At 48.3% G+C, this 21,792-nt stretch overlaps 1 protein-coding gene across 1 annotated transcript in view; it reads right to left on the bottom strand.

The window, feature by feature from the left end:
* The window catches only part of SLC6A11 (solute carrier family 6 member 11), a 117,219-nt gene that overhangs the window by 16,995 nt on the left and 78,432 nt on the right, over window positions 1-21,792 (bottom strand). The window contains exons 7-8 of the mRNA XM_036267369.1: window positions 7,026-7,129; window positions 1,632-1,756 (exon numbers count right to left, since the gene is read on the bottom strand). Coding sequence (XP_036123262.1) covers window positions 1,632-1,756; window positions 7,026-7,129 — 229 coding nt within the window. The remainder of the gene's footprint in view (window positions 1-1,631; window positions 1,757-7,025; window positions 7,130-21,792) is intronic.

Genomic DNA, 21,792 nt, shown 5'->3' with positions numbered 1-21,792 from the left:
AATAGAGAGGGGTTAGTAAAAGGGTACACATTTTCAGCTATAAAATGAGCAAGGTCTGAGCATCTAATATATAATATAGTAACTATAGTTGATAACACTGCATCACATAACTGAAATTTGTTGAGAGTAGACTTAAATATTCCCACCCTCTCCCAAAGACAAATATGTGAGTTGATGTACACTTTAAATATCTTACAGTTTTATTTGTTAATTATACCGCAATAAAGCTGAAAAATAATATCCCTAAGTTTTCTATTTTCTTGATTTTAAAAAATATCATGAAGGGGCGTTAAATTTTGTCAAAGGCTTTTTCAACATCTATGGAGATAATCTTCTGACTTTTTTATTAGATTTATTAATACGGCATATGATATTAATGGATTTCCTAGCATTAAACCAACCTTGCATTATTCCTGGGCTAAATTTTACTTGGTCATGGTACACTACTTCCTTCTTCTTCTTTTTATTGTTAATCCTCACTGGAGGATATATTTTACACTGATTTTTAGAGAGAGTGAAAGATGGAGGGAGGGAAAGAGGGAGAGAGAGCGAGAAACAATGATGTGAGAGACACATCGATTGGTTGCCTCCTGCCATGCCCCAACCAGGGCTGGGATTGAACCTGCAACCCAGGTACATGTCCCTGACAGGGAATTAAACCTGCAACCTTTCAGTAAGTGGGCTGACACTCTAACCACTGAGCCACAATGGCCAGGGCAAAACATTTTTTTAAATACAATTTTTTAATTTGTAATTGGCTGAATCCATGGATGTGAAACCTGGGGATACAGAGGGCTGACAACATTTATTGAAGAAAACCCGCATATAAGTGGACCTGAGCAATTCAAAATTCATGTAAATCAAAGGAAGAATGATTCACCATTTTGCACAATCACCTTAGCAGCAATAACCCTGCCTATAGCGTGTTTGCTACAAACACCCATCAATCTATACTTAAGAATGTCACACTTATGATGAATCTGCATCTAGAAAAGGGGAAGGGAGAGAGAGGCCCTTCAAGCAGTGGGAACAGCATGTGCAAAGGCTCTGGGGTAGGAGGAAGTGAGCTATGTCACAGAAGTGAAAGCAGGCCACTGAGGTGGGGCAGAGTGAACATGGGAGAACAAATGAATTGTGAGGGTCGTGAGGCCACAGGAGCTGGGCAATGCAGAAACTTGGGGCCATGCTAAGAGTTCGGCACTGTGAGAAGCCAAGAAAGGCTTTACATTAGAGAAGGACATGTTCAGATTTACACTGTGGAAAAATTACTCTGCTAGGTAGTGCGTGGAACGAAGGGGTCATGGTGGAGGCAGGAAGGCCAGAGAAAGGTTCCTGCAGTCATCCAGGGGAGTGGTGATGGTGGTCTGGGCTGGAGGGGAGACAGAGGAGCTGGGGAAAAGTGGATGAAGTAGAGCAGCACTGAGGAGGCAGAATCTACACAATTTGGGGATGCCTTGGAACCTAGGGTGAGGAGGTGCCAAGGTCTCCCTCCCAGGTAATTCCTGGGATCCTGGTTTGAGGACAGATGATGGGACCATCTCCTGAGCCCTGGCCCAGAGAATGAGCTGAGGAGAAAGACAATATTTGCATTGTAACCATCACCTGAAGCCCCTCCAACCTTTGGCACTTACCTGACTCTGCCACCTCAGCAATAGGCACCCCCTGCTCATATGCCATGAAGCCCAGGACCGAGAAGATGGCAAAGCCGGCCACGAAGCTGGTGCCGCTGTTCAGGCAACAGAGCATGATGCAGTCCCTGTGGGGGAGCAGGGAGAGGGGCTCAGGTCAGAGAGGGCAGCACAGACTGGAACATTCCGTCTGAGCACCACGGCTGTCTGTGCGGCAGGCCAGGCAGTGAGGGCACCCACAGCGCCACCTGCCTACTGAAGTCCCTGTGGTTCAGAGAGGCTAGGTGGCTGGCCCATGCTCACACAACTTCTGCTGCACTCTGGAAGATACACAGACCAGAAGCATGGGGGGGAGGGAGAGGAGGTAGGCTGGCAAGTGGGAAAATGCACAACTAGTGAGAAAACACTTGAACAGAAAATCAGGGAAAGCAGGAGAGGACTGATGATCTGGGAGCTCAAAAAAAGGGCAGGAGCCCTGGCCGGTTTGGCTCAGCGGTTAGAGCGTCCACCTGCGGTCCGGAGAGACCCGGGTTCGGTTTCCGCTAAGGGCATGTACCTCGGTTGCAGTTTGTCCCCGGCCCTGGTTGGTCGTGCGGGTGGCAGCCACTCGATGTGTCCCTTTCACATCGATGTTTCCCTCTCCCTCCCACTCTGTCTGTACAAAAAATGGAAAAATGTCCTCGAATGAGGATAAAAAAAAAAAAAGGGGGGGGGCAGGAGAAGCCTCTGAGAAATGGCTGCTTCTCAGCAGACATCCCTGCTGGCCAAGTTTCTTACCAGAGCAGCACCCCACAGCCCTCACTACTCGGTCCCTGCTCTGCTGCTGCTAGAAAGCAGCCTTTCCAGGCCGGGCCCTTCATAGAGAGATTTATCAGAGCAATGACTGTCCCCTGACATTGGAGAGGCTCACTAGCAAAGAAGTATGAGCAAAAAGCCCTGATTCCCCCTGACCCAGGAGAAATTACACTACAAATGACTTTGCCAAGATAAAGAACATGAATCCCTCAAGTTTCAGCCCCCACCTCAGGTCTGCATCCTCATGAGGCCAAGTGAGGCAATGAGCCTCTCAGGATCTCAGCTGCTGCAGACTGTGCACTTGGGAGTTAGTCTTACAACATGTGTGTAGCTCCATTTTAAAGGGAACAGCTCCCAGGTGGCCTGCCCAACCCCCCACTTGAGGCAGGACTAGCCTGGAAAGTCCCTACAGTGGAGGCCAGCTGCCTCTGCCTATCCCTAGCAATCAGGAGCTTATCACCAGGGCTCTTTCCCCTTGCCCAAAGGCTCCTGCTGCTCACAAGGTAAGAACCTCATGTTGTGTTTCACCAAATCAGCCTTCTCTAATGAGTTTTAGTTCTATCCTCCCCGATCACCTGGAGCTCCTTCAGGCTTGGAAGTTCTGAAGACAGTAACCCTAGATCCCCCTTGAGTTTTTGTTCTCTCAGTTACACATCCCAGTTTCTCCTCCTGCTTGTGATCTGTAATACACTCAACTTGTTCAGCCCCTCTTCCAATGTCACATGAGCACTAGACTCAAGAACAGAGTAGAACTCTCACCTCCTCTTCTTCTGACGCCATACTTTTGGTAATATAACCAAAGGGTACACAAATGTCAGTAACTGTTAACATCCTGTTGTCTTGCAATAACTCTGAGGATCAAGGGCATAGTGGAGAGAGCATCAGACCAGGGCTCAAGGTTTCGATTCTCCCTGCAGTATCTTTTCTCTGGCCCTGATCTCACCACCTATAAGACAAGGTGCTTGGGTAGATTGAATCTATTGACTTTTGGGCCTTGTGATAAATTAAATCATTTCCCAGCAAACAGTCATTCCCCCTACTTTCTTTCTTGGGGTGGAGTTAATCTCCCTGCTCTACTGACTTTGGGCTTGGTCATGTGATTTGTTTTGGCTAACGGATATTAGCAATCATGATACAAACAGGCTTCAGATATGCTTGTTGATTTGATTTGTCCTTTATTCCTTCTGTGATTTGCCATGAGAAGAATTCCACAGAGGAACTGCTGTCCCTGCAGTCTGAATGTACCCACATAAATCGGACTTGAGCCTGGCCTGGATCTTGGAGCCAACCCCACTCAATCCACAGCCGAATAAAGAGCTTCCCCAGCTGACCAACAGACTTGGGAGCAGCGAAAACAAATGCTTGTTGTGGTAAGCCACTGAGTTCTGGGGCGGGATATCCCACAGCATTATTGTGGCAGTGTGTGACTAACAGGCGCCTTCCAAGAACTCTTCTGGCAGTGAGGGTGTAGGATGGGCTGGTAGACAGGAGGACTTCATCTGCAGGCCTGATGAACAACCCCTCCAAAGGAAATTCAGCTCACCCCGGGGCAAGGGCAGAGTTCCACCCAGGACTGGAGTACATCTGCTCCTCATGCCTGCTTCCTGACCCTGACTTATCCCACAGTGGGAAACAAGGTCGTACGGGTGAGGAAAGCATTCTCTCCATATCCTCCACATTCTGGAATTCTGCATAATCTGCATTTGCAATGTGCTCAGTCCTGTGCTAGGGTCTTTGAACACTGTGTCTCAGAATCCGGGGGCTCAGAGAGGAGGGGCACACACTCAGGTCCCCGTCATTGTGTGGTGAAGTTGAGACGTGCACCCATCTCAGACACCAAAGCCCACGCTTTTCCTAGTAGTCACACAAAGAGGATGCTTCCTAAGAATTAAGACTTCCAAATCCTGACTGTGGATGATTACCTCTGGGCATCACGTGGTTGCTGAAAAACAAATGTCCCTTATTGCAAAGTCCCCATCTTGCCCCAGAGGCCTCCGGAGAGGTTTCCTCACCCCACAGGGAGGCTCTGAGCAGACCTGAGGTCCCTTTCAGTCCTGTGTCCTGCACTCCCACCTCAAAACACCCACACGTTCAGAGGACAGAGCTTAGCTGCCTGCGTTCTGAGAATGTTCCCCGCCTGGTTTGCTCTGTCCCCATCGCTCTAATTCCTCCCCCACAGGGCACCTTCTAGGTGGATAGCTTATATAACAAGCTCTGTGAAGTTGGCAGCAGCTGAGCCAACTTTGAAGACCCCCAGAAGCTATTATGCTGTCAGAAGAGAGGGTACTAATTTACTCCCTGAGTTGGGAAGACCTGCTGGCGGAACAAGGTGGAAGAGGAAATAAAACAAGCCTTTGAATATGGCTTGTCACTTGGGGGACTGAGTTTCTTCTGCTGATGGGAGGAGGAGAAACCTGCCTGTTGGATGGGGAAGCAGACCAGCACATTCACCCACGTGCTCGGTGGGGAGGAAAGTTGCCACTATCCAGAGACACGGCCTAACAACAGGCAGTCTTGGCCAAATCCGCATCAACTGCTATAGGTGGGGAAGAACTGGTCATTCCTGGTAGTGAGGACTAGGGATGCCAGAACCAGAAAGACCCAGGTTCAAAGCCACATTCCATCACTGGCAATGTGAACATAAGCAAATGACTTACCCATAGGCCTCAGTTTCCTCATCTGTATAATGGTGTGGCCTTCCCACGTTTCCTTACATGTCAGCCAGCACTATGCTATGCTTGAGGGACAATGGCAAACAAGAAGAGCTAGCCCATGTCCTCATGAGCTGACAGCTTGGCTGGAAGTGACTGGCAGTGACCAAGTGATTTCCACAGAGCCCAGTGTAGAGAGCCCCCGCTGAACGCTGGAGCTGGTGTGCTGGTCGCTGTACGTAGACAGCATCCCTCTCCAATACCCAAGGGGGCCACACTCGGCCTGGACTTGAGGTCTGCTGTGTTGTTCCCTGTCCCACTGCCCTTTTCTTCCTGCCCATGGTTACCACTTTGTATTGTGGCTGGCAGAGTGACCACAGAACTAGCTTTCAGAGAGGATGCCATCCCCCGACCACCCGGCAGGGGAGAGAGGCTAGACATTGAGTTCTATTACCAATGGCCAGTGATTTAATCAGTATGTCCATGTACTGAAGCCTCACCCCCACACACACACCACCAAAAGGAGGGGATCCAGAGAGCTTCCAGACTGGGGAACGCGTGGAGATTCGGGGAGAGTGGCACACCAGGAGAGGGCATGGCGGCTCCATCCCCCCCATGCCTTGCCCTGTGCATCTCTTCCGTCTGGCTGCTCCTGAGTTACATTCTTTTATGAGAAACCAGTCATCTAGTGAGGACAGTGTTTCTCTGAGTTCTGTGAGCCGTGCTAGAGAATGAATCAAACCCAAGGAGGGGCTCACTGGAACCTCCAATCTATAGCCAGTCAGTCAGAAACACAGATGACAACCTGGACTTGCAACTGGTGTCTGAAGGGGAAAGGGCACCCTTGTAGGACTCAGCCCTTCACTCGTGGACTCTGACACTACCTCTGGGTAGATAGTATCAGCACTATCTGAAGGACTAACTGAAGGACACCCACTGGTGTCTGAGAATTGTTTGGTATAGGGGGAAAATCACACACGTTGAAATTTTATTCCTAGTGTGAGAATGGTTTCCTTTTAAAAAAATATTTAACTCTTCAATCTGACACTTATTTTGGTGCATATATGAGACAAAGTATGAGTACCTACCTTCATTATCCCCCCCCCACCAAATTCTTACCCTGTCTCAGAAATACTTGCTGAAAACCCTTCCTTTCTCAACTAATCTATGACCCGAGACGGCTTCATGGCCATTATTCCATGAGTTCATACCTGAATGAGAATCTCCTGGACCCTAAGGAAGAGATGTGCTATCTAGCCATCCCATAATATTCACCTACTGTGACCAGGCACTAAGTTCAGGGGTGCGGAGACCTCAGCAAACAGACCAAGGGCCTAGACTTAGAGACCAGGATGCAAACTTCTGCTCCACCAGGCACTGCTGTGTGACCTTGGCGAGTCCCTGGCCCTCTGTGAGTCTCAGCCTTGTGGCAGAACTCAGCCTGCTGGCCTGGGAGGCAGGCAGCCAAGCTCAGCTCCCCGTGGCCCCCTCCTGGTGCTGGGTGTGGCCAATTGCAGAAGGCCAGGGAGGGCACTGGCCATTCCAGGTGGGTAGGAAAGGACCCGACTGTCAAATGAGAAGGGCAGGAAGCAGGTTTATGAACAGAAGGCAGAAGAACAAGGCCCTTGGTGTCAGAAGACCTGGGTTCAAGTCCCAACTTTGCCATTTACTCGTGATGTCACCTTGGACAAGTCACTTATCTACCCTGGAAAAAAGGGTGAGACGGAGGCCTGGGTAAGATTCCAGAGTGGATTCGCTTGCAGCTTGGAATGTACTCTGATCCTATTTGTTATTTTCCTAGCTCCTCCATGGCCTACTCTTTGACTCTGGGGCACGGAGAGGCTGAGAAACAGCCCATGCGCCAGGTGGGAAGACAAACATGAGCTAGCTAGGTAGAGTGGAGCGCTCTCAGGGTTTGGTAGAAAGTGGCCCGGGCCCGGGAAATGCTCACCTGTAGCAGTTGTTGTTGTAATTGTTGTAACTTCCCAGAGCAGTCAGGCAACCCAGGCAGATGGCGTAGGAGAAAAAGATCTGCGTTCCAGCATCTACCCAGACCTGCAGAAAGGCACAAAGAAGTTGGCACAGAGAGAAATCAGATACGCAGCGGCCCTGCTCTCTGAAACCCCCATCCGCACTCACCCTCCAAGGAGACTAGACAAAGGGATAACCAAACCTCCTAACCTTAGAATGTGTTTTTTAGAAGTTTTATTCTTGGGGTCCCCTTGATTAAATATAAATTTCCGTAATTAATTTCAGAATTTTTCAGAGGTCGTGGATAATAGTTCAGTGACTATTAAGGACGTGGATGTTTAGGTCCCTGCTCCAGCTGTGTAACCATGGAAAAGTTACTTAACCTCTCTGAGGTTTCATCTGAAAAGAAGGGAGTGAATTTCCCTTTCAGGAGTGTTGAGGGGATTTGTGCAATATGGAGTCTAGGCCCCTGGGACCTGGAGTATGCTCATTGGCATGTCTAAACCAAAATGAGTGATTTTTCCTCCTCTGGGATTAAGACTACCATGAGAAAATGGCCGTAGGACTGTGTTCGGGGCTGCCTGTTGGCATAGCTGACCTGAGCGTGAGAGGTGGCATGGAAGGGACAGCACAGACGGGGAGGGCTCACCAAGTCTTTATCACCTTTCAAAACACATGCATTGTAGGCTTCTTACGTGGTACCTATGGAAACTACTTTCTTATTCTCTAAGTTTCCCTCCAACAAAAACTGCTGTGGACAGCATGACATACACAACCGGAATCAAAGTGGCATCTTGACATTTCCTCCTGGGCTCTTTTGGAGCTCCTAGTAGTTACCAAGAAAAACCCACAACTAAAACCCACATGCAGCCGATGAGACAGTTGCTTCAGAATTGAGTGTCATCTAGAAAACAGGGCTTTGTACTACATACAAACACTAGCAAATATATATACATATATATTTGTTGTTGTTGTTAATCCTCACAGAAGGGTATTTTTCCATTGATTTTTAGATAGAGTGGAAGGGAGGGAGGGGGAGAGAGAGAGAAACATCAATGTGAGAGAAACACATCAATTGGTTGCCTCCTGCATGACCCCCACCAGGGCTGGGGATCAAACCTACAACCAAGGTATGTGCCCTTGACCGGGAATCAAACCCACAAACCTTCAGTCCATGGGCCAAACCTCTAACTGCTGAGCCAAACCATCCAGGGCAAATACTAGCAAATATTTATTAAACACAATGTGCCAGGCACTGGTGCTGAGTCCTGGATGTATTACTGCACTTGAACACTCAAAACAACCCTATGCAGTGGGTGCTTTGATGAGCTCCCTTCCACAGCTGAAGAAACCGAAGAACAGAGAGGTTGAGTAACTTGCTCAAGACCACACAGCTTGGAGTAGCAGATACCAATTCATGGAGATGCGCCTTTAGAGAAGCAGGCTTAACCAATCCCAGAACTCCGGAAGTATTCAGGTATAACCTCCCACCCAACACAGGACTCTCTCTTCTGAGTACTTCTGACAGAACAGTTGTACTTGATTACTGCCAGTGACAGGGAACTCCCTATCTTATGAAACAACCCCTTTTCTTCTTTAGAGCATTTTAACCATTAGAACATTTCTTAAAATGAGAAGAAATCTCCCTTCCTGTGTTCCTAGTCCTGGAGCCACCCAGACCACATCTATTTCTTCCATGTGGTAACACTTTCAAGATCTGAAGAAAGCTCAAGTGCCTCCTGGGACCCCACACTCTCCCTTTTCCAGGCAAAATATTTCTATTTCCTCTTCCTTGGGGATTTCATCATATGGTACAGGTCACTCATCCGGCGATTTGCTTGATTATGCTAAATTATTCAAGAAATATCTATTAAAACTGAAGATCAAAACATTGCCTCTCAACCTAAGAAATTAATATTTTTTCCTCTCTAACATAGGGTCATTGGGTTTACTGTCTTGGAGCTAAATGAGGAAGTTAGGGAGAGCTCATTCACAGAGTGTGTATTGGGGGGGATAGGGACGTGTCAGATCAGAGTGGGTTGAAATATAAGGAGGAGGAAATGAAAGCGGAAATATAAAAGAACTTTCTCAAGAAATTTGGCCTTAAAGGGGAGATGGGAGATAAGATGGTAGGGAAGGGCTAGTAAAATTTAGGGAGGATTTATTTTAAATGGTAGAAACTTGAGGATGCTTAAATGTTGATAGGAAGGGTCCAGTACAGAGAAAACGTGTTCAAGATCTAGGAGAGAAATGGACATGTTTTTAAGTCCTCCTCCTCTGTTTCCCCGTTTGCTATCTCAGTGAATTCCCTTTACCCAAATTACCTGTGTTGGGCATCAAATCTCCAAGAGAGAGAAAATACATGTAATTTTCATGAAAAAGGGAGAGTTCCAAGGTGCAGGGGGTACCAGGGCTTTCTTCAAATCACAAAGGCCAGTAAAACACATGGAAAAGCAAAGCACCGTACAGCTGCTGACTCAGGAAACACACCCAGATCACGGCCGATGCCTGCAGGATGCTCAGTGCGCCTTGAGTCTCATGCTTGTTTTTAATGCCTCCTCCCAGGCCAGTGAGAGAAGCCCCCAGCCATGTGGGAAAGCTGGTTTCTCCATCAACACTGGGCCCCATGGTGAATGATCTCCCCTACCCCCTGCCAACATGGTAAATAAACTCTTTGAATTTGAAAACACCAAAGAGAGCTTTCCATCCACATGTCTCAAAGATGAGCCCCCACACCATGATTTTTCACTTGCAGGAAATTTTTCTTGTAGTTTGCCCACTGAGCATGTCAACATCAAAGCAGATGTCTGTTGTTTTTGGCGACACAGCTTCCATCTCCCCCTTCCGGGTAACAGCGCCCCAATTTTCCTTTGGGAAACCACCTCTTCTCCACTCAGAGATAGATTCAGGGGTAGTCACATGACCCATGCCTGGCCAATCAAGACATCTGTGTTGACTGCCATGACTGGGTCAGGGATGAGCACATGACACAAAAGAAGTCAATGCAACTCAATCCGGACTTTCAGTAGAGCCACGGTACATGGGATACATTCTTGACAGCAAGGGAAGAAAGCCTGACTGAGAATGAAGTCAGCACAGAGGAAAGCGGAGTCTAGAGCAAAGAAAGACTGATATTGGTGATATGACTTGAGTCACTGGGTCCAACCATACCTGAAATAAGACCTACCCTGAGCATTTCAACTTCAGAGACCTCTTTTTCTTAAGTCGATTTGAGTGGATTGCTGTCACTTCAAATTGAAAGAATTCTGACAAATAGCAACATTAAGCTCTTAGAAAAGCCCACAGGCTGTAAGCCCAAAGCTTTCAACCAATCCTGAATTACTGATGAACCGCCATTTATTAAGTGCTTTCTGTGTGCAGAACCCTGTGCCAGACTCGGAAAAGGGTACTGTGCCATTACAGACAGCACTCCATCTCTGTCTGCAGGTGAGATAAAACATTCGGAGAACAAGGTACCTTCTCCTTAGAGGTGGTAGATGAGGGGGAAAGTTAGCATGCACTAGGGCAACCAGAGAAGCCTGTCTGGAGGAGGCACACCTTTAAAGACTGAAGAAGCAATGAGAGGGGTCATGTCAGGCCTAGAGGTTCAAGTGAGAGGGGAATGTGTTCTTGAACGATTTTTCCCCCTCTTGCTTCCCTACTTCTGTAGGAAAAAGCCTGTCATTGTTATTCTGATGGTTACCATTAACTCAACACCTTAATACAATACCTTAATACAATACCCTTAGTCCTCCCCCTTTTCGGCAATGTCTGTTCATTTTCTACAATGAGGAATATTGAAATTAGCCAGTTGCCTCTATTTTTCTTCATTCCCTTTACTCTAGCATCTAATATGGAAAAAAAAAAAGCCATTTGTTTCCAGTTAACCCTTAAAGACAATGTGTGAATTTATTCTACTTTTCATACACACACTCCATTCTCTTCTAATTTTTAGTATTTGTACTGTATGTGCATTAATGGAACATACAACCATATCTCCCTCATAGCCATTAATTAGTATGAGTTCTACCGGTGACTACCAATTTGGTTGCCTTTATCTTGGTTTCTAGTAAATTCCTCTCGAAAGGCTCCTGGGAAATAATATTTCCCTGGTTCTTGCACATTCTTACTAGTTGACTTTATATAAGATCCTTGGTTCTCTTTTTCTTTTCCTGAGAATCTTGAATATGTTGCTTAGTTGTCTCCTGGCCCATAGTGCTAACATGTGTTTTCCATTATAAAGCACTTACTCTTTCTGTCTGAATGACCAATAGGATGTTTCCTTTTTCTTTAAAGTCCAATAATTTTATTAGAGCATGTCTTATGTTGACTATTCTGGGTTGAATTTTCCAGTGTTGTACTTCTTCAAGATGCAAATTCAAATCTCTCATATGTCAGGGGTGGGGGCGGGGAATCAGTATATAGTATTTGTTCTCTTTCATTGCTTTGGATTTCTTCTTTAGGGACTTGTTTGTAAGTTGGACCTTCATTGTCTATCTTCCATACCTATGACTTTTTCTTGCATCTTTTAAAAAAAACCTCTTTCTGCATTTTTTACTTATTTCCCCCCTTTCCATCTTCTCTTTACCTTAGGATATTATCCATGGTGTTTATTCACTCTTTATTCCTTCTATTTAGTTATTTCTTCTGAAATATTTTTTCTTTTCATAAGCCGTCTTTTCAAATCTTCTTTTTGCCTAACAATTTCACTTACACTATTGTTTCAAAGTATCTGTTGATTTAATCTCTTTTAGCTATTTTTGAAATACTAAGTATTAGTATTTAGATGTTTTACGGGTCAGTCCTTGTGGAATGCATTCATTATCTGTAGAAAAGCTATTCTGCTCATAATTATTTTTCTTTTAATAGCTTTGTATGGGATTTGACCACATCTTTTTCTGTTGCTTATGTGTAGGTGAGATGCACTTTTCTGTACTCTTAAAAGGAGGTTTTGTGCAAAGTAATAAGGGTAATCCAGGGTAGAATTTTTAAGCCTCAAAGTTCCAAGGTTATTACCTCTTCTGTTATTAACAAAAAGTCTTTAAAAATATGACTGTGCAGACAGTATTTCCTGAAACTATTGTTCTCTATTCCCTTCTTCCACTCTTATCCAAAATTTTTCTTTTTGTTTCCTCTATGTCTCTGTCCTGTTAAACCTGGACTCTGCTTCCAGGGGTTTCTCCTCAATGTGTGCTCTCTGGCCATGGAGCCTCAGCTGGTGAGTCCCTAGAGTCCCAGGGCCCAGACCTCTGCCCAAACTTCCCACAGTCCTCCAACACTCACCTATGACTTGGAGCCTGCATATATCCCTCCTAGTTTTGGCTGGCATCCTCAGATAGCTCCACCAAGCTTCTACTCCCAGAGTCCTCTCCTCCTAGGGGTGAGTACACGTTAGAGATTTCAGGGATTCCTGGGTCTCCTTCTTTGGAATCCCCTTTGCCTTCATCTTCGTCTTCATCTCATCCCACAGGGTGGATATCATGCAGATGTGACTGCTGTTGGTGTTGAGCCCCCACCTGTTCACCTTTTGCATTTCATGGAGTCACCTAATTATGCTGTTCATTGGTTATTGTTTTATAATCCTAGTTTCTCTGTTTGGGTGAAGAGATCCTGAAAATTTTTTTTAAAATCCCTTCTCCCCACTGTTGCCATCTTGTCTCCCTGGATCTCAAGAATCTTTAGGGGGCAGATTCAATAAGACTGGCCTCGAATGGGGGTGGCAGAATACCCAAAGCTGAGCCATTTGGTGGAAGGGGATATAATGTGAGAGGATGGGCGAGTTAAAATTTTTTCTTCTTTATTGATTTGCGACAGAGAGGAAGGGAGAGAGAGAGAGAGAGATGGATACATCCATTGGCCGCCTCCTGCATGTCCCTCTACTGGGGATTTGGCCCACAACCTGGGCATGTGCCATGACTGGGAATTGAACCAGCAACCTCTTGGTGCATGGGTTGAGGCTCAACCACTGAGCAACACTGTCTAGGCATGAGCGAGTGTTTTAAAAAGGGAGGTTGGAGGTGTAAAGTGGGGAAGTGTAGTCTGGGCAAGGAAAGTTTAAGACATTTGAGTAAGATGTATAGGAGGTAGGAAGTCTAGAGCTAAATGTGTAAGTCTGGACTAGAGAGAAAAATTTGGAAGTCATCAGAATTTTAGCTATAACCTTACACCTCCCTGACTCAAGATCCAACACTTTCTTCACTGGCATTTTCTATTTTTCATGTTTGGAAAACCCATATTGATATCGACGTTTCTGCTGAGAGGTGTGCTCATTGGGCATGCTGACTCCAAAACTTTTCAGGGTTAGATTTCCTTGAAAAAGTCTCACAAAAAAGCATGATACATCTTCATAGGGAGTCTGTATTATTAGAATCCTTAAAAGGCTGGCATAACTGATGTGTGTCTATGTTCTTAAACATATGCCTTGGTTGAGAAAATGCATCAGTGCCCCAACTGTCAGCCTTCTCCCCCAGTCTGGGAAAGAATGAATTAACAGAGAGATGGAGGTTTGCGTTGGACATTTTTAAGAGCCAGGACTGGGAGGTGCTGGTATCACTTCTGCCCACATACCATTGACCAGAACTAAATCACATGGTCCTAACCTAAATGCAAGGGAGTCTGGGATATGTAGTCTTTCCATTTACCCAGGAAGAAAAACAATAAATGGTTGGTGAACACATAGCATTCTTTCTGCTATGGGCATTATCCCAAGTCTATTTCATCTAAGGGCTACTTTTTTCTTCAACCAAGAATTCTACAAACATCCAGAGATCAAACAAGATCATGGCAGCTATTGGAATGATTTGATAACAGCAGAAATAAGAGGCTAATAAAACAGGCTCGAAGAACATTCATGAACCCTTCTACTAGTTTGATGACGTCTTAAGACGGGGAAACTTGAGATAACATTTGTGAAAACCTACTGTGTACTTGAGGCTCTCATGTACACAATCTCACAACTTATAGAACCATGTCACTAAGGTAAGTATTATCATTTCCATTTTTATACAAGAGAAAATGGACCCATAAAAGGTCAAACAATTAAAGGAAAGAGTGAGGTTTGAACCCAAGGCGCTCTGGCTCCAGGTTTTATAGAGAAGTGCCGAGGCCTCCCGGAATGCCGAGCAGGCCTGGAGTCTCAGCCGGGATTTAAACAGCTCTGTGGCTGTCAAGTCAAACAGGACAAAGGCAACCCCACCTCAATGAAAGGAAGACCAGGCAACTGAGCCCCATTGACCAGCATGTCCCAGGACGCTACAAAGGGGGCAGCTCAGCGGAGAAAGGGCTTCCTAGTTCTCAACACAATTCGAAGGGAAAATAGTCTCCACAAAACAAACCCTAAGGAAGCTGGGTCAGTAGCTGAGAAACGGATCACTCCCTATGTTCTCCAGCAATGAATGGGGGGCGTTCTGGCAGCGCGGCTGTGGGCCGTCTACATTCAGAGGTTTGGAGGACAGATTTGCATGGGAACAGGGGAGTGGAGCCCCTTGAGAAGAACGGTGGTCCGCCCTCCAGCTCTGAGGCAACCTCACCTCTTTCGGGCAACTGGTTCCAATTAGCCCTGGTGCACAGTAGGAGCAGAAAGCAGTGGATCGGGATGTAATCCACCTTTATAACTGGACCCTCAGGGCCCAGCCCAGGGAAGCATGGAGTAGGTCCTCAATGGTCTTCACTGGGAGAGATAAGGAAGGATGGATGGTCAAGGACAAATTCTTTCCTACTCACACTTAGAAGCTACATTTATCATGATAGCTGCTCAGTATATGCTGCCCCAGTCCACATGGACCGCACTTGACAGTTTAGAAGGCACCCTCTTATGTCCTGTGAGCCACGGGCTGCCCGGAGGTGGGCATCATTATGCTCAGGTTAGAGATCTCTGTATGTATGGGTGGAAACTCTCCCCCTCTCCCCACATTCTAACTTTGACTACTAAGCAGAATGTCTAATCGTAGAAGCTTGGGGGAGAAAGCTTCATGTCTTTTTCTCACTTTGAGAGAAGTGACTTATCTGACTGAGGAGGTTGGAGGAAGGTCATTGTACATATGTGGTTAGCACCTCCCTCTCTTTCTCTCACCCACAGAAGATTAAATAACATGATGTGTGCGAAACAAAGATTCGGCCCAGTGCCTGGCTCTTGGAGAGCTTTGAAGATGCGCTCAGAGACCCAGCCATGAACTCTAGCACACGGAAGGTGCTCAGTCAACACTGGTTTCTCCCCAGGATATGCTGGTCTTCAAACATCTACAAGAAAAGAAAGCCTCTCCCCGCTCCCTCCAATAAACATGCACTGAGTGTCCAGCATGTGCCAGGCACAGTTCCAGAAGCTCCTGCCCCCAGGGAGCTGCCACTCTAGCAGAAGGCAGATAAGCTATAGCACATCTGGTGGAGAAGAGTGGGGGTGGGGGTGGGGGTGGGGGGGAGGAGGGTGCAGGGCAGCAGGGACCAGGGCCTGCTTGCTCCATGAAGATACAGCTGCTGCCCGGGGAGCTGAAGGGGAAGCAGGGCGGAGGAGTGATTTTCTATGGTGCCTAAGGTAGCGCGGGCTACAGAAAGAAGCTCCCCTAGACATGTGCTTTCAGGTCTCCACACAGAGCCACCGCCAGGGCGGAAGGGCAGCACCTCTGCTCGTCATCAAAGCCATTGCCAGCAGGAGGGCCTGGCATTTCCGTCTCTGCAGCCTGGTGTTGGTGGCGTTTGCTGCACCGACACTTTGAGGTCTCTGACACGTGCAGCGTTGACCCGTCCTGCCATGAAGGCACGGGCGCAGGAGGTGTGTGATGGCGGTGATGCTGATAATCACGATGACCCCCGCTCAGCTCTGTCAGCACCTATGACACACCAGGGCTGTTCTAAGCACTTTACAGGGATTAGATTTAAAGGGTGTTATTGTTGTCTCCTTTTTATAGAGGGAAAAACTAACCCCAGAGAGGTGAAGCCACTTGTCCATTTAGCTTTGGAGAGAGATACACACTGGCCACTGTGTGAGGAGTCCCCTGGGACTAAGAGAAAAGGAACCTCTGGAACTGCTCTCCAGAACCTGGCCTGGCCTCGGGAGGGGCACTGAAGTACCACGCAGAGGGGACCGAATGAAATGAAGTCAAATAGCTTTTGTCAGGTGCCTGGTTCTGCGCCTTCTGGGGCGCAATGAAAAGGGCCAAACAAAGAAAGATAGATCTCTTATCCTTTGAGACGACATGGAGGGACCTGGAAAGTATCATCCTAAGTGAAACAAGCCAAATAGAGAAAGACAAGTATCATATGGTCTCACTTATTTGTGGAATATAATGAACATAACAGTCTGAGGAATGGGGTAGTCCCAGACACGAGGAAGTGGGGTACAAACTGACAATCCCCAGAAGGGGTGGTGGGGGAGAGATAAACCACAGAACGTATATGCATGTGTGCATGAACAATGGACATGGACAACAAAGCTGGGACAGGGCAGGGAGCAGAGGGAGGGTGGAATCAGTGGGAGAAAAAGGAGAAACATCTGTAACAAAAATAAATAAATTAATTTAAAAGAAGAAGAAGAAGAAAGCGCCAGGCAGACCTGGGCTGGAGCCCTGCTTGTCCACTTGCCTGCTGTGTAACCTTGGGCAGTTACTTCCCTGAACCTCAACTCCTTGTCCGTGAAAGTAAGACACAGCGAATATAAGGTATGTAGCGGGATAGCTAGCTCTAGTCCCTTAATCTGATTTCTCTGGGTGGCCAGTGCTTGTCCACAGGACTATGAAAACAAGTTCCTCTCTCTTTTCCTCCACTCCAGGCCCCTCTCCACCAGGTGAACTTATCGTTCAGCACCAAACACGGCAGTGCCCATCACTAAAACAGATTCACGTGCCCTACAGCAGCGAGCATGGGTACCGCAGGGAGGGGCAGAAGGAGCCAGCATCTCCGGCTCCCGGGCTCCTCGCTGTCCCAGTGCCCGGCCAAGAAGATGCGTGAAAACCTCCAGACCCAACAGTGCATGTGGCCGGGTCCAAGTAGCCAGGACAGGGCTCGGTGGCCCTCCTGGGGCTCACACCCCGCAGCCTTTCTCTTAACATTTTCTTTTCAAACAGACAGCCACACACAGACACGCAAGAACACACACAACACAACTTTTGTAAGCAGAGCCTTCAATGGAGGCAAAAAAGTAACTTATATGGCCTGGCAGAAAATGGCTGAACTAAGCTTCCTTTTAGCCTTTTATATTGGTAAAGATTCTCAAAAGATTAAAAGTAGGTTAGGAGAAGAATACAACAGCTGTGTTTCCAGTGTGTACCTGACAAGGGCTTTTGTAGAAGTGAATAATTACATGAAAATCACTTCCTTCCCACCTCTTTCTCAGCCCCCTCCGGGTTGCTAAGCGCCCTCTCTCCTCCTTTTGGCTAATGCCACATACAGAAGCTGGTGAATACAGTATGGCCATTATGAGGGAAGGGAGGCGCGGGAAGAGGATTCAAATGCTCCCTCCCTGGTGGACTCAATGCGGGAGCAGCTTGGGGGAGAGGACTCTGGATATATTTAAATGCTAATGCACTGGGCAGGCGGCGGGGTGAGCAGGAACAGTGGTGGGAAGGGGCAGAAGCTCGGGGCCTGGAGGCCCCACTGGAAACATGTTCTGCAGCCTCTGGCTCCAGGGCCAAGCACTTCTCTGGGCAGCCAGCCCCGGGCTGACTCGGGCCTGCCGGAGGCCCTGCCAGTAAAGTGTCACTGGGCTGAAGGGTTGCACTGCAGGCGGTAAGGAGCTGTTCAGTTCTGTGAGGGGAGCCTGGGTGTGTAGGCTGACCCTGGTGGCCCCTCTGTGTGGAGCAGGGAGCGGGGTCACTGTGGCTGGGCCATTGCCCAGAGGTAGACAGCCGTGTCCCAGGCACAGAGCACAGAGGGAGTGGACAGGGCGTCGCTGGCACTGGGCCAACGGTAATGACCTCTATGCCTTATGTGGTAGAACCCTGGGGCTGTGCACGCCTACCCCTTAATCCACTGCATGAGACCACTGAGACCCATTTTACCAAAGGACTAAACAGAGGAGGTTCGGAGTGATGGAGGGCAAGGCCCGAAGACTGAGCCTTTCTGGGGCTGTCTACACAGCCTCTGGGGGCTCTATGTTAGGACAAGGTCTTCCCCTGACAGTATTTCTCTAGGGGACACTACTGGCATTTTGGACAGGACAAATCACTGGGCAGGAATATCCTATTTGTAGTAGGACATTCAGTGTCCCTGAACTGAATGCTAGGGAGGTCTAGTCATTGTGGGAGTCAGAATGATACCCCACATATTTGTAAGTGAACCCTGGGCAGTGGCCCTACTTAGCCATGGTTGAGAACCACTGAGGCACGGGGACACTGAGCCGGCATCAGTGGTGGGGCTGCAGAACCCAAACCCCATCATCGGGGAGCACAAGGCCAGGGTCTTCTTGGCCAAACTAGACATTAGTTCCCAACCAAACCCTAGGCGGGCATGTTCCTATGTCAGCTAAGCAAGCAGCTGAGTTGAAGCCTCCTCATCTCGGGTCATAAACACTTCTCTCCTCTAATAACTATGGAGCTGGCTCAAGGCAGAAAGCCAGGGAAAGAAAGGCCACACCAGGATAAGCCACCATATACACCCAGGCTGTAGGAAGGACTTCTTGGGAGGAAAATGATAAAGAAAACAGCCATGATTGATGAAGGCAGCCGCCTCTGCATCTGCCCAGAGACAGAGAAGTAAATACATTTAATGATCTTATTATGTTCATTGCTTCTTGTCTAGCTCCTCCAACGAGAACAGAAAGACACTCCATGGGAGCAGGGAGTTTCATCTGTTTTTTTTTTCATTGATGCACCCCTGGCACTTCGCACACTGCCTGGTACATGGTAAACACTCGAGGATATTTGTTGAAGGCCCACAGATGCCTAGAGTTCCCAGGACACAGGAAGGGAGAATTCAAGGCTCATGCAGAGTCCCAGCTACCAGGCCAAGTAGAGAACACGCTAGGCTGAGAGGGTCTGGACACCAGGTTCCAATTCCAGGTTGCCCTGCAAGTTCCTGTGTGTTCTCCCTAAAGTTCTTTCTCTTCTCTTGACCTCAGTTTTCTAATCTGCAAAATGAGGAAGCTGGAATGCAGTGGAGATGACAAATACATGGCACCCACATCTCCCCCCATTCCTGCCCGTGCAGACACTGCTCATCAATCCCATTCCTCCCGACAGATGTTGCTAACCAATCACAGCACTCTCTTGCCCTCAGTCCAGCTATGGTGGAAGAAGTCTATCACAGTCCAGAGTTGGTAAGTGAGCTGAAACCTGGGAGAAATGGTCTTCTAGCCTTGGCACCCTAGGCTTATAGAGCAAGGATGTGCTCTGGGGTCAACTGAGGCTCATTTTTTTTAGTATGTTTCAACTTTATAATCTTGAAAGCCCACAAGACACTATGACACCATGGAGTTTAGGCTCCTGCCCACACTAGGGACAAACTTCAAGTCAAGTGCAAGGGGGCAGAGAGTCTTTCTAAAGGGAAGAGGAGAAGGACACTAGACTCATTGAGACAGATGTTTTCAATGGATTTTTGGCACTTGTGTTGGCCTGGAAGGCTGGAAGGAAGTGGAAGAATATTCCAGTGGTGCAAATGGTATCAGCAAAGGCCTAGAGTTAGGGGAAAGAGAGCTCTATGTGAAGTTGCTCAGCAGGAATGCTTCTAAGCAAAGGACTGAGAGAGGGGATGGAACACACCTTCCCGGGCCCATGGAGTCAGAGCTGGTATTTCGTTCATCACCGTGTCTGTGGCTGGAAGTCGCGCTCTGAGTGGGAAAATGCCTGTGGTAGCCAAAGGAGAGGATGTAGGAGGGAGCTGCTCAACTCCACGTGAAGCAGCATTCTGACAGTGAAAGGGAAAGCAATCGCATCCCTGCCTCGGGAGCCTCCTGGAGGGGATCCTCGGTGGCCAGGAAGTAGGGGCAGTCGCAGTCCGTGGTAAAGACCTTGCTTCCTGGCTGAGAGCTCCGGCACTGGGATAAGCTCCCTGTTGCGAGAGATAACCAAGCCGTCAGGGATGGAGTGAGGAAACTCCTACACTGCATTGGAAGTTAGGGCAGAAAGTCTAGGAGGTTTTCTGCTGCTAGAAACGTTACAGTTAGTGAGTTAATTCCCCTTGGCAACACTTTCTGAGCATCCTCTGTCTGCCAGCTATGGAGAATATTGAGATAATTAAGACCCGATTCCCTGCTCAGAAGCTGCAATCTCGCAAGCACAGGAGGGAAAACAAAGTCAGACAAGCATGTTCCCCAGACCACAGAATCCGACAGATCTGGCTGAGTGCCAGCTCTGCTGGACAACCTGGGGGAGGCCACTTCTTTGAGTCTGTGTCCTCATGGGTACAGCGGAGATCACAACAGCTCCAAGCTGCTGGCGTTGTTCTGGAGATAAGAGGATGCTTGGACAGTGCATGATGGCGCCTGGCTCAGTGAATGTTGCGTCCAGTGGGAGGGGCTTAAGAAAGCATCTATGATGGGTCTGGGGGCTGAGTAGGTGTGTTCCAGGAGAGGAAGCAGAAAAATACTTAGCTACTGGATGCTGGTTCCAGAGCCCCAGCCTCCTGCCCGCCCGTGTGAGTGCTCCCACAAGGGCAGATGCCTGGCTTACACATGAGCTCACATCTCCTCTCCCAGGCCCAGGGAGCTGGGCTCTGCAGCCTGCTCAGGGCTTCTCCATCTCCCTCGCACTGCCACCTCTGGGTAGAATCAAGGGTGAGGATTGAGGGGAAACCCACACCTTCTGCAGGGGCCTTAGAGAAGCTGTGGAAGCTGCCTATATGAGCATCGCCTGGGGATGCAAAGATGCTCTTTGCTCCTAAACAAACAAAGCAGTGGCTTCTCCTGTATCTTCTCCGTGGCAGAAAACCTGGCCCTCACATCCTGGTGGACCTCTGTCTCTTTGTTGGGGACTCACGAGCTCACTGCTTATCTCATTTCATACCCACAGCAACACCCTGAGGTACTATTTTTTTTTTAATGTTTTTATTGATTTTTTAGAGAGAAAGGGAGAGAGAGCTAGAAACATCGATGTGAGAGAGAAACATTGATCGGCTGCCTCCTGCACGCCCCACACTGGGGATCGAGCCCGCAACCCAGGCGTGTGCCCTGACCGGTAATTGAACCGGGACCTCTCAGTCCATGGGACGATGGTCAATCTACTGAGCCACACTGGCTGGGCACCCTGAGGTACTATCTCACTTGACAGACGAGGATGCTGAGGCCCAAGATGCTGGAGCAGTGGCCCTCACTCAGCCAGCCAGTAACTGGAAGACCCAAACCCACATCTGTCTGACCCTACCACCCTCCCTTGAACATTCCCAGGAGACTGCCACCATCTCAGCCAAGAGGAGAACACCCATAGTGGCATATGTGCCTGCTTCTCACAGGCCCAACGTCCAAGTGGATTTGGTGCCTGGTGTCCAGTGACCTGCCCAAGTCCACTCACACACGGTCCTTCCACCTCTCGGCCTCCTGGCCAAGCCTCACAGTCACATGGCCACCTGATCCACACCACCTCTCTTCTGCTCATCTGAACAGAGAGGTGACAGCTCGAAATGACACCAGATCGTTGGGAGCCTGACTAATGAAGAGCAAGCCCAGGGCGCCCAGGGTGGAGGGCAGAGCCGGCCGGGGCGGGGTGAGTGACAGCACAGCAGCCCGGCAGCCTCCCACCTGCAAGCTGTGACCTGCTTCCTGGCCACAGCCAGGTCTGGGAGAGGGAGGAGACGGGAGGGAGCCAACCTCACAGGTGGACTAA

This window comes from Molossus molossus, unplaced genomic scaffold (genome assembly GCF_014108415.1).
Source record: "Molossus molossus isolate mMolMol1 unplaced genomic scaffold, mMolMol1.p scaffold_m16_p_18, whole genome shotgun sequence".
Lineage (NCBI taxonomy): Eukaryota > Metazoa > Chordata > Mammalia > Chiroptera > Molossidae > Molossus > Molossus molossus.
Note: the sequence above shows the minus strand (reverse complement) of the source record. Positions and strands in the feature narration are given on the sequence as shown.